We start from the raw sequence: 13,432 nt of genomic DNA, 5'->3' as shown, positions 1-13,432 counted from the left end.
TTTTAACAGCTGATCGGCGGTTTCAAAATGGCCAATGGGTGATTAAAATGGCTCCCCGCTGTATTTAGGGACGGATTCCTGGCTATACAGGCAGCGAAAATGGCCGCCGTATGGAGGATCTTCGCTGGATGGTGAGCTTTTACCCCATTGGAACGCACTGAACGTGCCTTTCAATTGGGTTTTTATTTTCGCTTTACGATGTTTTCGCTTAACGGTGATTTTCCTGGAATGGATTATCGTCGTTAAGCGAGGCACCACTGTAAATACTCAGCTTCCCTGCCATGAGCTGAAGGCACCTATACATGGCTCTCCTCCTGCCGAGTCTGTCCCACACCTGAGTTCAGGCTAAGAGAAAGTGACTAGCTAAAATCACTCAGTGGGAATCAAATTGGCCAGTTTGGCACTCAGGGCTTTGCTGTCCAACTGGTTAAGCCTGGGTCATGTGAGCTTAGCAGATTTAGGGAGAGGACAGGGGAACGTAAAGAAATGCCTGTGTCTGAAAGCATGAGAGCCATACTGGTTCCATGCTGAGCCCCCCAGTTTGGTGCGTCTTTTTGCTCAGTGAGGAACAGTTGGAGATGGTATACACACTCAGGGCAGGTTCATCCTCTTCCAGAAGCAAATATGAAGAGGCTGTTTTGTGCCTTTCTAGCAGTATATTTTAGAGCCTTTTTAATTTTGGTACCTTGTGTCAAATCCTCAGTTACCCTGCCCGAGTTACAGCAATGCTAGACACTAAGGCAGGAACAGATGAAGTGGAGTTCCCATGGCTTGGACCCATTGGACTCCCTTGCCTCCCAACTCCATAGCAGCAGCAGAAGAAAATCCTCCCAGAACAAGAGAAGAAAAAAGAAAAGGTGAACTGCTTTTACTAAAACTCTCCAGGAGCAAGAGACATATTGATCACTTAGGGGATCACATGACTGCAGAAAATGGTAAATGTATTGCCTACTTTATCCTTCCATTCCACGGCTCAGTGGAAATTTGAACCAGAATCTCTGAAGGCTCTAACCAGCACATCACATGGACAATACCACAGATCACCTTTTGCACAGTGAGATCTGCCAACTGAGGAGGGAGATGATGGACATGCTGCCCAACCATTCCCACTGAGCTCTCTCTCTCTCTCTCTCTCTCTCTCTCTCCCCCTTAGCAACGTCTATCCTCTTGGGTGGAGCAGTGATGATATGCCATCTGCTTTCCTGCTCATTCGCTCACTACTGGCCTGGCTAGTGCTCTTGCCTCACTGTTGTTTTCCAACATGGCACAAAGACAGTGTTGTTTGGGAAGGCATGATGTATGTGCATCTGTTGCTCTGTTCATATGACTCATGGTTGAATTGGTGCAGCCACCGCCATCACCCCTACATTGCAGAACTTGTTGGGGGAGATGGCAAACAGGTGCATGCAGAGCAGTAAGTGGACAGCAGTCATAGCAGGATATTGCAAGAGTGGGCGGCAGGTGTCATGTGACTCGCTCCCTGTGAACCATCTACTCTCAGGTACAGTGGTGGGACACCTGTCCCGTTGCCAGTGTTGAAGTAATGCTCGGTGGCCACTCTGGAGCCACAGAATCAGGGTGGCACTGCATTGTCTTGTCCTCCACTGTGGCATCAAAATGGCTTGGACCAACACTGTTACTGGCAGGATGAGGACCTGTCATGATATTCCAGTCGCTAGAAATCTGGACTAGGACCGATGAGCTCAAATCCCCACAGAGCCATACAGCTCAGAGAAGAACTTTACAACAGTATCTTTCAGCCTAAGGCATGTCACAGCACTATGATGTAGATAAAATTGGTGGGAAGCATCTCTATGAGAAACATTATAGATGTATCCTCTTGTCTTGACCTTTGTGTGCCTCACCCTGAAATTTGGGGGCGGGGACGCGTACCCTTGCTCTGGTTACAAGTTGCCCTTGCATTGGGATACATTCTTTTCTGAAAGCTTTTCTCACGCAAAAATTTAATCCAAGGGCAATTGTATTTTAACAACAACATGCTATGAAGTCAATTCCAACTTATGGTGAATTTTATAGGTATCCTTTCCCATTCCCTTCTTCTTGGGGTGCTCTGGTGCTGGACAGCTTGCCCAAGGCTAAACAGGCTGGCTGTTCTCCTGTGATGCACAGTGTGGAATCAAAAACCCCAGCCACTGCAGTCAGATACCTAACTCACTGAGCTATTTTATATATCCTCTATTTTGATGTCTCCGTCATTCTCAAAATGGGATCTTCCCTACCGTCTTCCAAGCTACGTATATCAGAGGCCCTAAGCAATGTATTCTGAAATACGTTTTATGTACATGTTACAGAATCATAGGTCATTACAGTTCTTGTTTTGGCAAACAATGAGAAGTATCTCAAATTCCAGATCTTAAGTCTAGTAACACTTGCTCATACAAAGAATTTCCGAAGTAGCTGTATACCTATCTGAACTGCTTCTAGGAGTATTCCGGTGCTGCGTCAAAACACAAAAATACAACCTAGAATCAAGGGGAAGCTGTTCACTTGAACAAAGTTTTCATGAACAATGAATCAGGAACAAAAACAAAACCACAGCATTGTTATAAGATGTAAGACTAATAATTTAATTCCGTTTGAGTTTTCATGGATTGCAGTCCATTTCCACAGACTCTGATAGTTGATGGTAATACAGAAATGCCCATGCTAAAATAAATTCATAAGGTTCCATAACACTTTTGTTTCTGTTCTACTTTTGTTTCTGTTTTTGCTGAACCAGAACATGGGTCCAGCGAGATGGAGGATTTGTTGCCCTGTAAGGACCTGATTGTGTACTGATGATATTGGCATTTTTCATGCCACCCAGATAGCACAAGGCTTAGCAGTGATTATGAAGAGTGACAAGCCCCTGGCTTTCCGGGTTTCAAAAAAAACACAACCTCCGGCAGAATTTTTCATTTTTAAAAAATTCACTTTGTATAGGGAGGAGAGTCCAAGCAACAACAACTTTTCAACGCAGAAGCTTTCACTTTAGCACTGATCTCCTGAAACAACACGGCCGACTAGAAAGCAAAAATCCTGGAGAGAAGCTCATTCTTGAAGCTGCTTTCTTTGGACCACTTTTTTGAAAAGGGGCTGATCTCGTTAAAAGAAAAAAAAAGTTGGGCTTTAAGGATATGTGCAAGCAGAAGCTCCAGCAACATCCATGCTCATCCGGGCACCACGTAACACCAACTAGCACAAGGTGGGACGATGGGGTGGGGGGGAAGGTAACTCAGATGAGACCTAACGTGCTTACATTTCTTTAAAAAAAAACCCACACCCCCATTCAGAGAATTTGCCACACAAACTAGGTTGGAATACCATTCATATATACACTCTATACGTATCCCGGAATGCCATGGCTATTTCAGTGGTGTTCTGCCCATAAGAATGTGATTAAAATGCAGCGTGGGTGACCTTCGATCACACATAGGCAAGGGCTGGCTTTCCTTTTAAGGATGCTCTTTGGCTTCTTTGCTTAGATGAAAGAAGGCTAATGTACTCACTCCTCCTGCCCTTCTGGAGGCTGTGGGGAAGGGCAGGAGGCTTAATCAGGCCTAACGTCTGCCTCCTGGTGAAGTTGTGAAGTTGTGTCCGTGAAGTTCTGATGATGAAAGAGTGGGAAAATGAACTGATGGAATTTCAGAAGGTCCGTTTTTACGACTGAATCCAGAACTCACAGAGCTATTTATATTCAGCTGAAGAGAGTAAACATTGCTACAAGATCTGGGTTTCTGTGAAGCTAGCACTGCACCCAGTAGAAAAATATTTGGGATTGGAACAAAGGCTCATGGAACTTACTTCTAAGTAAACATGCATAGGATTAGGCTACATTTAACAAAAAAACAAAAAAAACCAAAACCCAGTCACTATGGGCTTTGTGGCAGGCATCTTACTGTCTGAAAAATTTGTTGTAGCATACGATTTTATTATGCTTTCATAACTATGTTCATTTTAAAATGCTAAAGGACACTTTATTATTGCTTCTGCTGCAAGTGACGAATAGTGGCTAACCTCTGAAAGTAAGAATACCTATGTATCAACTAAGGTATTACTGAAGAAGAAGCTGTGATAACTCGGGGAGAAAGATGATCCTTGGAAGGGAACCACTGCATTCATTTCACTGACCCACTAATCAAATCTTACGGGTGCTGCCTGGGCCACGGTATAATATATTTAACAATGAATTATAGACAGTCGTCCAGGAAATGAGAGCTCTGATCTCGGGTAAGTAAGCACACAATGGAGACGGAGGCTTTATCAGCAGACAGGGATAGCTGCAGAGTAAACAGAAGTGCTTAAAGCAGATTCAAGCAGCAAAGCCATTTTAAAACAACCCTTACGAGGAAAAAGAGGAGGTTAGAATGATTTGCTCAGGAGGAGAGCAAAGTACAACTTCATTTTTCAGACTACATCTTACGACGGCTTAAGGGGTGTGTGTGTGGCAACTGTGTTTTAAGCAAAATACATAAATACATTATCCACACTAATGCCAGATGAAGAAGAGGAGATGGTGAAGTTCAAGCCACTGCTTTGATTTAAGATCTGATAAGGAACAAAACTTCAGTGACTTTTTAGGGGACTTACTTTCCAAGTCAGAACCATCTACCATTGGAGGAAAGTTTGTCCAAATATGTTCCTAGATTTCTCTGGAGGGAGGAGCCATGTAAAATTTATTTGCAGACAGGAAACCATACAAATTCATGGTGTGTTTTTTTTTTAAAAAAAGGCCTACACAAATTTAACTACCTAGTTAAACGCCATCATGAATTGAAAGCTCAATGCACTCTTTATACAACTGACAAGTTCATCGTTGAATATTTACAGCTGCAAAGCGGAGCGTATCTGAGAACAGGCACGCCTGAATTCAGTGGGATTTCCTTCTGAGTAAACATACATAGGACCAGAGGATAAGCCAATGCCTTAGCCCTAGATCAATGACTATACAACTTGAGGGAACAGAAGCAACCGTTTGTTGCAAAGAAAATAGGTAGGATGCCAACCTCTGGTTAGCTTGAGTCACAGTGCCAGCAGTTAACAGATTTTTTTTTCCAGAGCACATCAATGTGGCCTCTGTTTACTTAATGGAATTTTGGAGCTGAGAGTTATGATGATTCATACCTATCTCAATCTGGTGGCAACCAACGAAATGTTTTTTAGGCACTGAAAATTGGACATGTATGATCGCGCTTGCAGGAACACAGAGCACGTTCATCTCTCCCCCTCCCCTTTTTTAAACACATCTGAGCTCAACTCCAGAACACTTGAATCAATGAGCAGAACTGTGCCTCTGAGCATGCTCTGAATAAGCTCAGCTCACATCTGGTAGGATGACATCTAGGATGGTGACTCCCAGCCAGTCCTGATTTCCCTTCTGTTTACCATGAGTGTGTGTGAGTGTTAGGGAGACAAGAGACTGAATGTGGGAGGGTGGAGGTAGCAGATTGTGAATGAGACCAGTGAGCAATAAATGAGATCTATAGGCGCAGCTCCAGAGAAGAACAGGATTTCGTGGCCTATAATGAGAGTGGCCGTTCCGATTTCCATCCAACTTCGCACTTGTAAATTTTGCTTTGTTTGGACTCCAACTTCCAGACTCCCCCAACCGAGGTGGGCGATGATGGGGCCTTCACCCCACTTTTCCCAGGCTGTACCCCCTCTCCCTTTCCCCCCTCGCAACAACCACGTGGAGCAAGCAGCCTTCATAGTCCAGAGAGAGTGGAGATGGGCGCTTATTTGGATAGGGTTCCGCCAGGCGCAAGGTGCCCATCTCTCTCTCTCTCTCTCTCTCTCTCTCTCTCTCTCTCGGAGGGGGGACGACGAGTCCTCGCTCTGCCCCCTCCGCCCATCCCTCGCCCCCCCTCCTCGCTGCGCGGCCACTGACCTGGAAGATGAGCACCTTGAAGTGGTTGCGGCGCAGGAGCTGCGCGTGGTTCTGCTCGAGGCGCTTGACCTGCGCGCACTGGCGGTCCATGCGGTCGCGCACCTCGCGCGTGTGGGCGCTGACCTTGCGCGACTTCTCCAGCAGCTTGGCCACCGCGTTGGAGGTGGAGGTGTGGTTCTTGCACAGCTTGCTCAGGTCGCTCTGGATGCCTTTCACCGAGCCCTCCAGCTCGATCTGCCGCTGCTCCATCTTCTGCTGCTTGTCCTGCACCGAGTCCAGCATGTGGACCAGCTTGTCCAGCAGGGTCAGCACCGTGATGGCGTTCACCTGCTGCGAGCTGTCCCGCATCGCCTCCCCCCCGGGTGCCGCCGAGGGCGGCTGCGGCTGCTGCTGCAGGCTGGGGCTCCGGCTGCCCGAAGGGACCGGGCTGGGGCTGCTGCTGGGCTCCACAGGCCCGTCGACGCCGGCTGAGGCGTACGCGCTGCTCCTCTCCGCTTGCACCCCGTCCTCCCCCATGGCCGATGCCGAGGAAGCGGGGCCGGGCGCACCGCGATCGCTCACTTCTTGGTTTGTTGCGCCGGGATCGGCCCGCTCTCGAAGTGGCCTTCCCCGAAAGAGTGCCTGCGCCCACCCGGGCGGCCGGCGAAGACGGGAGGGAGAGTCGCTGTAGCCGCCCCCGCTTTGCTTTCCGATCCGCCCGTCACCTCCAAGGAGGAAGGCGAGGCTCTCCCCTGCGAGCTTAACTTTTTCCCCCTCCTCTTCCTCCCTCGCCCTCTTTGCTTTGTGAGAGGAATGTCATATTTCCCTCATGACTTCATGGGCAAGGGCGGGGAAAACACCAACACACTCACACCAACAGGCACACGCACGCACGCACAAAAAACACAACACTCGCAGGCCGAGGGAAGGCCCGCTCTGGCGCCCAGTGGCTGAAAGCGGCTGTAAACTTTTAAATTGGCGGGTCTTCCCTCACAAAGTTTCTTCCTCTCTCCCCCCTCCCCCCGTGTTTTAAATTACTTTAATGGAAAGAACAGTTTTGCGTTTGTCCTGGACGACAGCAAGGAAATAGCTGGGGAAAAACAACCACAGCTTGAGAACATCATATTTCTATTGTGCAGGAAAATATTTAGAGGGTTGTGGGTGCTTTTTGCGCTTTTTTAAACGTAGGATCGGGGGTCTTTACAGCCTTCAAGAATCCAGAGAGGACAGGAACTTGACAGGAGTGGCTCAAGTCCTTGGGCTGCCTGAGGTGAAGCAGCTAACAGTGTCCCACCTGTGTGCCCAAGTCAGGTTCCATGGTAGCATATATGCATGGAGGCACCACACATAAAAATACAACAACAGCAAAGTGCAGCCTGCCTGTTCTTTCATGAAACCCAAAATCTGTGCCTCCAGGCAGTTTTCCCTCTTTGCCTACGTATAGAATTTAGCCCCATCACTGTGGGTGCTCCCAAGGGAGGCTTTCATGGTGCAACTGTCCTGCCTTAGTTGCAAAATTTCATGGGGCTCCAAGATTATTTATTTATTTATTTATTTATTTATTTATTTATTTATTTATTTATTTTATTTTATTTTATTTTATTTTATTTTATTTTATTTTATTTATATCCCGCCTATGATGTCAGTTTCCACAGATTGTCTTACTACTTTTTTTCTTTTTCTTTTTTTTCTCCTTACCACCCCAAACGCAGAAGACAGTTCCACCTAGAGAGCTCCCTGCAGTAGCAATTAGAAGGTACTCTAATTTGGAAGCACCATGATGTTTGTGTGTGTGTGTCTCCTACGCACACCGCAGTAGCAGCTTGTGGACTGAGTGGAGGTGCTCAGTTTTATCGTTGGGGGCGAGCACCCCCACAGGTTGCATTTTTTCTGCTTACTAGACTTTCCCCAAGTAAATAAAAAAGGTGGGAGAAGCAGGGGGAAAGTGTCACAGGTAGAGAACGATGCCACGTAAAGCGCTCCTGGATTACAGTGAATTACAGTGAAGGAGAATGGGTGATGGGGTGAATAACCACTTCCTCTGGAAGCACCCTAAGGAAACAAAAAACAGAATAAGCGCCTTTGGATGGATACGACAGGAAGCATTCCAATGATGGGGTGGGTATGGGAGGGTAATACATTTTTCAAAGTATGCCCTAATAAATTGGAATTTAAGCTGGTTCGTGTTACCTTATCTTGCTGAGGAAACACCAGATAAGGTTGCAGATGGAGAAAGGCTGAGTAAAAGTATTTTAAATAAATGAAATGAAATAAACAGTTCTTCCTGAGGAAGCCTTCACTGGCTATCCACCTCACCTTATCACACCTGTCTGTGCCGCCGCCCCCCCGCGCATGGAGCACGCACCCACCAACCGGTTCATGGTCCCAAAAAGTTTGGGGACCACTGGTCTACAGGATACCCTCTTCTGCTCACTACTATCAGTATTTTACCCCCTGAAACTTAGATTCCTTCCAAATTTTTTTAAAAAGGGACCAAGACTAACCACTCTTTTTCAAGATAGGGTAGCTTGGTCTTTTCAATGTACAATATTTGATCTGTTTTAAATCTGCAGACAAAAAAAGTTGCTGGCATCCTCACGGGGCTGGAGTGGCGGTGTAAAACAGTTTTACTCTTTAAAAAAATTCATTACAGTACTTGAAAACCTTTTGCCCAAACACCCCAAAATATGGCAAAGAGCAAGCGCAGATTGTCTGCTACATATATACACAATTTGGTGCTGATCCAGTTTCAAAGTTATGATTTTTTTTGTTTGGAGTGCCCCTGATTTTAGAATTGTGTTCCATTCAGCAATAATTCATGCAGAAGATCTGTGAGTAAACTGGGAAAAAATGACTTGGAATTTGTCATTGGATCAGGGCAGTGTGGTTTAAGGCTTTGTTCATGTATTCAGCCCATGTCAGGGAGATGAGAATCCCAAGAGGTGCTTCTGTACTGCTTGTGGATCCACCTCTGAATCCTTTCCCATGTAATGACTTAATTGTAATGAACTAATCTGAATGGAAATTTAGCATCATCTTACGGCCTCTCCAGACTGGCTGTTTTGGGTTTTGGGTGGATCAGGCTTCAAAGGGTCTGTGATGTGCCATTTGGCATGCTTCTCCCATCCTAACAGCAAATGACACCTCGAAGCCTGATAACCCATCAATTAAGCACTTCCCTTGATCCTCTGTGGAGGAACAGGAGACGTGAAATGATCATTTATTTACGTTGCTCCTTGCTCTCTGTCGGTGCCATTCAATTTTCTTCCTCCCCGCTCACCCACCCCTTCCTGTCCCCTCATTCTCTCACCCTGTCTTGGAAGCTAAGGCTGCTGGAGGCTGCTGTCTCCCAGCTAAATAGGCTAAACAATAAGGGAAGGAGACTGACAGGGGCAAAATGCCCTTGTTGGTCCTCCTCGACCTATCAGCGGCCTTTGATATAATCGATCACGGTATCCTCCTGGAGTGGCTCTCTGGATTGGGCATCGGTGGCCTGACCTTGTCCTCAGGGAGTACAGCTTGGTGATATGATGTCCGCCCCTTGGACTTTTAATTGTGGAGTCAATCTGTGGGCAATCATCTCACCAATGCTGTTTAATATCTATATCAGGTCCCTGGGGGAGGTCATCAGGAGTTCTGGAGCTTTGTGTCACCAATATGCAGATGACACCGAGCTCTATCTCTCCTCCCATCCTTCTGCATTGGATACTGTCTTGTCTCTTGAGCGCTGCCTAGATGCCGTGCTGGGGTGGGTGAGGGTTAGTAGACTGAGGCTGAACCTGGGCAAGATGGAGATCCTGCAGGTGGGGCACCCTAGTGTCTGCGGACTGGGTGCCTCCCTCTCCATTGGGGGGAGGTGCTCTCTCTGCTAAGAATGTGGTTCTCAGCCTGGATGTTTTCATCTTGGGACCCAGCGCTATCAGTGGAGCCTCAGATAGGGTCTGTGGTCCACTCCGCCTATTTCCATCTAAGGCAGATTGCCCAACTGCGTTCCTACCTTGACACTGGGTCCCTCGCCATGCTAGTTCATGCACTGGTTCATAATGGTCTCTTGTGTGGGGCTGCCCATGAGGCTGCTACGGAAACTTCAGCAGGTCCAGAGCACAGCGGCCAGATTATTGAGTGGGCTAAGGAGACATCAACATACATCACCCACTCTGGCTGCCCTCCACTGGTTACCTGTCTATTTCCGTCCCACTTTCAAGGTGATGGTGTTAACTTATAAAGCCCTAAACAGTTTAGGGCTTGATACCTGACAGAATGCCTTCTCCCTGTGAGATCTGCTCATCCCATACGATCTTCCCATGCTGGACGGTTGAGAGTATTGACCCCAAGAGAGGCCTGGAAAGAGAGAAGCAGAAACTGGGCCTTCTTGGTGGTCACTCCTCAGCTCTGGAATAATCCGAAATCTGCCTGGCCCCTTCACTGGGAATTTTTAAGCAACTATTAAAAATGTATTCGCAAAGGCTTTCACGGCCGGGATCTAATGGTTGTCGTGGATTTTTCGGGCTCTTAGGCCGTGTTCTGAAGGTTGTTCTTCCTAACGTTTCGCCAGTCTCTGTGGCCAGCATCTTCAGAGGACAGCACTCTGTGCTCCGGTGTAGTTGGCTTGGGAGTGCTGTCCTCTGAAGATGCCGGCCACAGAGACTGGCGAAACGTTAGGAAGAACAACCTTCAGAACACGGCCAAAGAGCCCGAAAAATCCGCAACAACCAACTATTAAAAACATGGCTTTTTTGACAGGCCTTCCCAGACCTTACAGCACCTTAATACATTGATTGGTTCTAACATTTATATTATCAGTCCTGCTGTCCTGCTTTATATTATTTTGTATTATTTCAATTATTATTATTTAAAAAGTTTTTTATCCTTATTTTGACTTCATACTATTATGTTTATTGTTTTTGAACTATGTATGCTTAATATGTAAACTGCCCAGAGTGGCCTGTAGCCAGATGGGTGGTACAGAAGCCAAACAAACAGACAGACAGACAGACAGACAATAAGCAAGCCACAAAGGATGCATGCCCTACCACTTGACAAGAAAGGTGTATGACAGCTCTTAAAGGGAAACAATGGAGTGTTTTAAGTTGAAAAACTTGTGGATGAGGTGGGTTTTCTAAAAATCCAAACTGTGCTCTCAGTGATCCATATACCACATCTACTGAATATGACAGTATGGGAAGCCCTTAATTTTTTTTTAAATGCCCCTTCCATCATAAACTTAACTGAATTAGATTTTAAACCTTTCCTACCAACAATTTCATCTTGTATTCCTGCGCACAGTGAAAGAGGCCACCAGGTCATTCATAGTGGCATTATATCCTCCTGATGAGCATCAAATGCTGTTTTTCAGATTTATAGAAACAGTTAGTGCAGCTGGCTAAATAAGCCAGCTAAGTAAGTTAAGTAAGTAAATAAGCAAGCAAGTAAAAAAAGAAAAAAGAAAAAAAGAAAGAATGAAAGAAAGAAAGAAAAAGAAAGAAAAAGAAAGAAAGAAAGAAAGAAAGAAAGAAAGAAAGAAAGAAAGAAAGGAGGTTTGTAGATATCCGACTGGGCACCAGCTAGGTTTTTACACACTGGTCATCATAGTCTGTAACTTCTGAAGATGCTGTAAAATGGGGGGGGGGGCATCCTAACCCACATGTCCAGCTGTTTCATCCTTCTGGCATGAGATAATGAAAAATGTTGACTACTAATTGTAAGCACTAGATCTCTCTGTTTATAATGTGCTGTTGAGGCACTGTGTTTCCCCCAAAATAAGACAATGTCTTATATTAATTTTTGCTTCAAAAATGCTTTAGGGCTTATTTTCAGGGGATGTTTTATTTTACAGTTATGTCATCTTCTGGTTGCTGCCCAAGGGTGGAGGTCAGGGTTTCACTTAACAGGCTTATTTTTGGGGTAGGGCTTACATAACGAGCATCCTGAAAAATCATAGTAGGGCTTATTTTCAGGTTAGGTCTCATTTTCGGGGAAACAGAGTATGTGTCTGTGATATGAGTGCTGGAAAAGAGCTCAGACTTTGGATTCTGTTCACAGCCTGATGATCCACTGGATTACTTTACATAGCTGCTGGAAGGCTACAGTTACACCATGCATAGGATAATGATTAGAGAGGGACTGGGAATTACATTTCATTTTAAATAAGAATTTAGCAAAATGTACAAATGTCTTTGTACTTAGAATGGAAAAAACCGGAAATTAAAATTTACAAATGTAGACGGTTTGAAAGAGGTAGCCACATATGCCTGTTAGAACATGTATTAACAAAAATGGAACAGAAATTTAGAAAAGAGTATTGTGATACCTTGATGTCTACCAGATTTATTTATAAATACATAATTTTAATATGAGGAAAACTAAACTGGCATCTCTGTATATCCAGGCCAGGGCTTTGATTGCTTAATGTTGAAAAGTCTAGGTTTGAAGCCTTATGTTACTTCTGAACTGGAGTTGCCACCTTTTCCCCCCTGAGATGCTCTTTGCCTTTATATGTTATCCTGGTGGTTTGCACACCTCCAAGAGAGTGCCTCTTTACTGTGAGGTTATATAAAAATTGAATGAATGAATGAATGAATGAATGAATGAATGAATGAATGAAACCTGTATGCCAAGCAAATACAACACGCCATAAATGTACCTGTTGATTTTGGGGATGAATTTCATGTTAATTAGTTTTTGAATAATTTTACATGTTTGCCCATTTGAGATAGAAAGCACCTGAAATTTAAAAACCTGAATGCAGAGAAAGTAAAACTGACCCATTTTCTCGTTCTTAGGCAGGATCCAGATTGAGGATCAGGGGACAAACCTTTAAGCATTTGGTCTGCATTTATGTAATGGGCAAATATGAAAGAATATAAAAAAGTCCTTTCTTGTTTTGTGTTATATATTTATTCAAAATGTGTGGGGGGGACCATTTGATTAGAAATGCTCTCAAGACAGTTGGTGAAGCAACCTCTTACTTCCTACCTCTTCCTCATATCTAGTTTCTTGTGAATTTGATTGGGATGCGGTTGGTAATTTTTTATGTGATCAAATTATATCTTGTTGATACTACTTGCTAGTATTCATTCATTCATTCATTCATTCATTCATTCATTCATTCATTCATTCATTCATTTATTTATTTATTTATTTATTTATTTATTTATTTATTTATTTATTTATTTATTGCTAGGATTCCTATTCAGAGTCTGGAAATGATAATTTTAGGAAGTAGTGGGTGCAATGAAAATCTTGATTGGCACCACTTCTCTGTATTTGAAAGATTACATGGTGATGATGATGATGATGATGTCAGTTTCCAGCAGCTATTTTTAGTATATATTTTGTTAAAAACTACATTTTCTCAAATAAAACTTGCTGTCTTATTCATGGTAGGGCGTCTTCTTAAAAAAATCATCTGTGAAAAGAATTCTAATTGATTCACTTCACTGAGCCTTACCATCCTAGGAATTTGGTTGTCTGTTTTGTGGAAGCAAAGTTTGAAGGCTGAACTCTAACCCTTTAGGCTCTCAGGTACGTTTACCCAGATCGAAAGAGCTGCTCTGCTTGTTTTGT

At 44.6% G+C, this 13,432-nt stretch overlaps 1 protein-coding gene across 1 annotated transcript in view; it reads right to left on the bottom strand.

Annotated features, from left to right (window-relative positions):
• The window catches only part of CAVIN2 (caveolae associated protein 2), a 31,727-nt gene extending 25,142 nt beyond the window's left edge, over nucleotides 1-6,585 (bottom strand). Inside the window, exon 1 of the mRNA XM_020810512.3 lies at nucleotides 5,888-6,585. Coding sequence (XP_020666171.3) covers nucleotides 5,888-6,403 — 516 coding nt within the window. The 5' untranslated portion in view covers nucleotides 6,404-6,585. The remainder of the gene's footprint in view (nucleotides 1-5,887) is intronic.
• Nucleotides 6,586-13,432: the final 6,847 nt, after the last annotated feature.

Source organism: Pogona vitticeps, chromosome 1 (assembly GCF_051106095.1).
Source record: "Pogona vitticeps strain Pit_001003342236 chromosome 1, PviZW2.1, whole genome shotgun sequence".
Lineage (NCBI taxonomy): Eukaryota > Metazoa > Chordata > Lepidosauria > Squamata > Agamidae > Pogona > Pogona vitticeps.
This window is presented reverse-complemented; position numbering and strand designations above follow the sequence as displayed.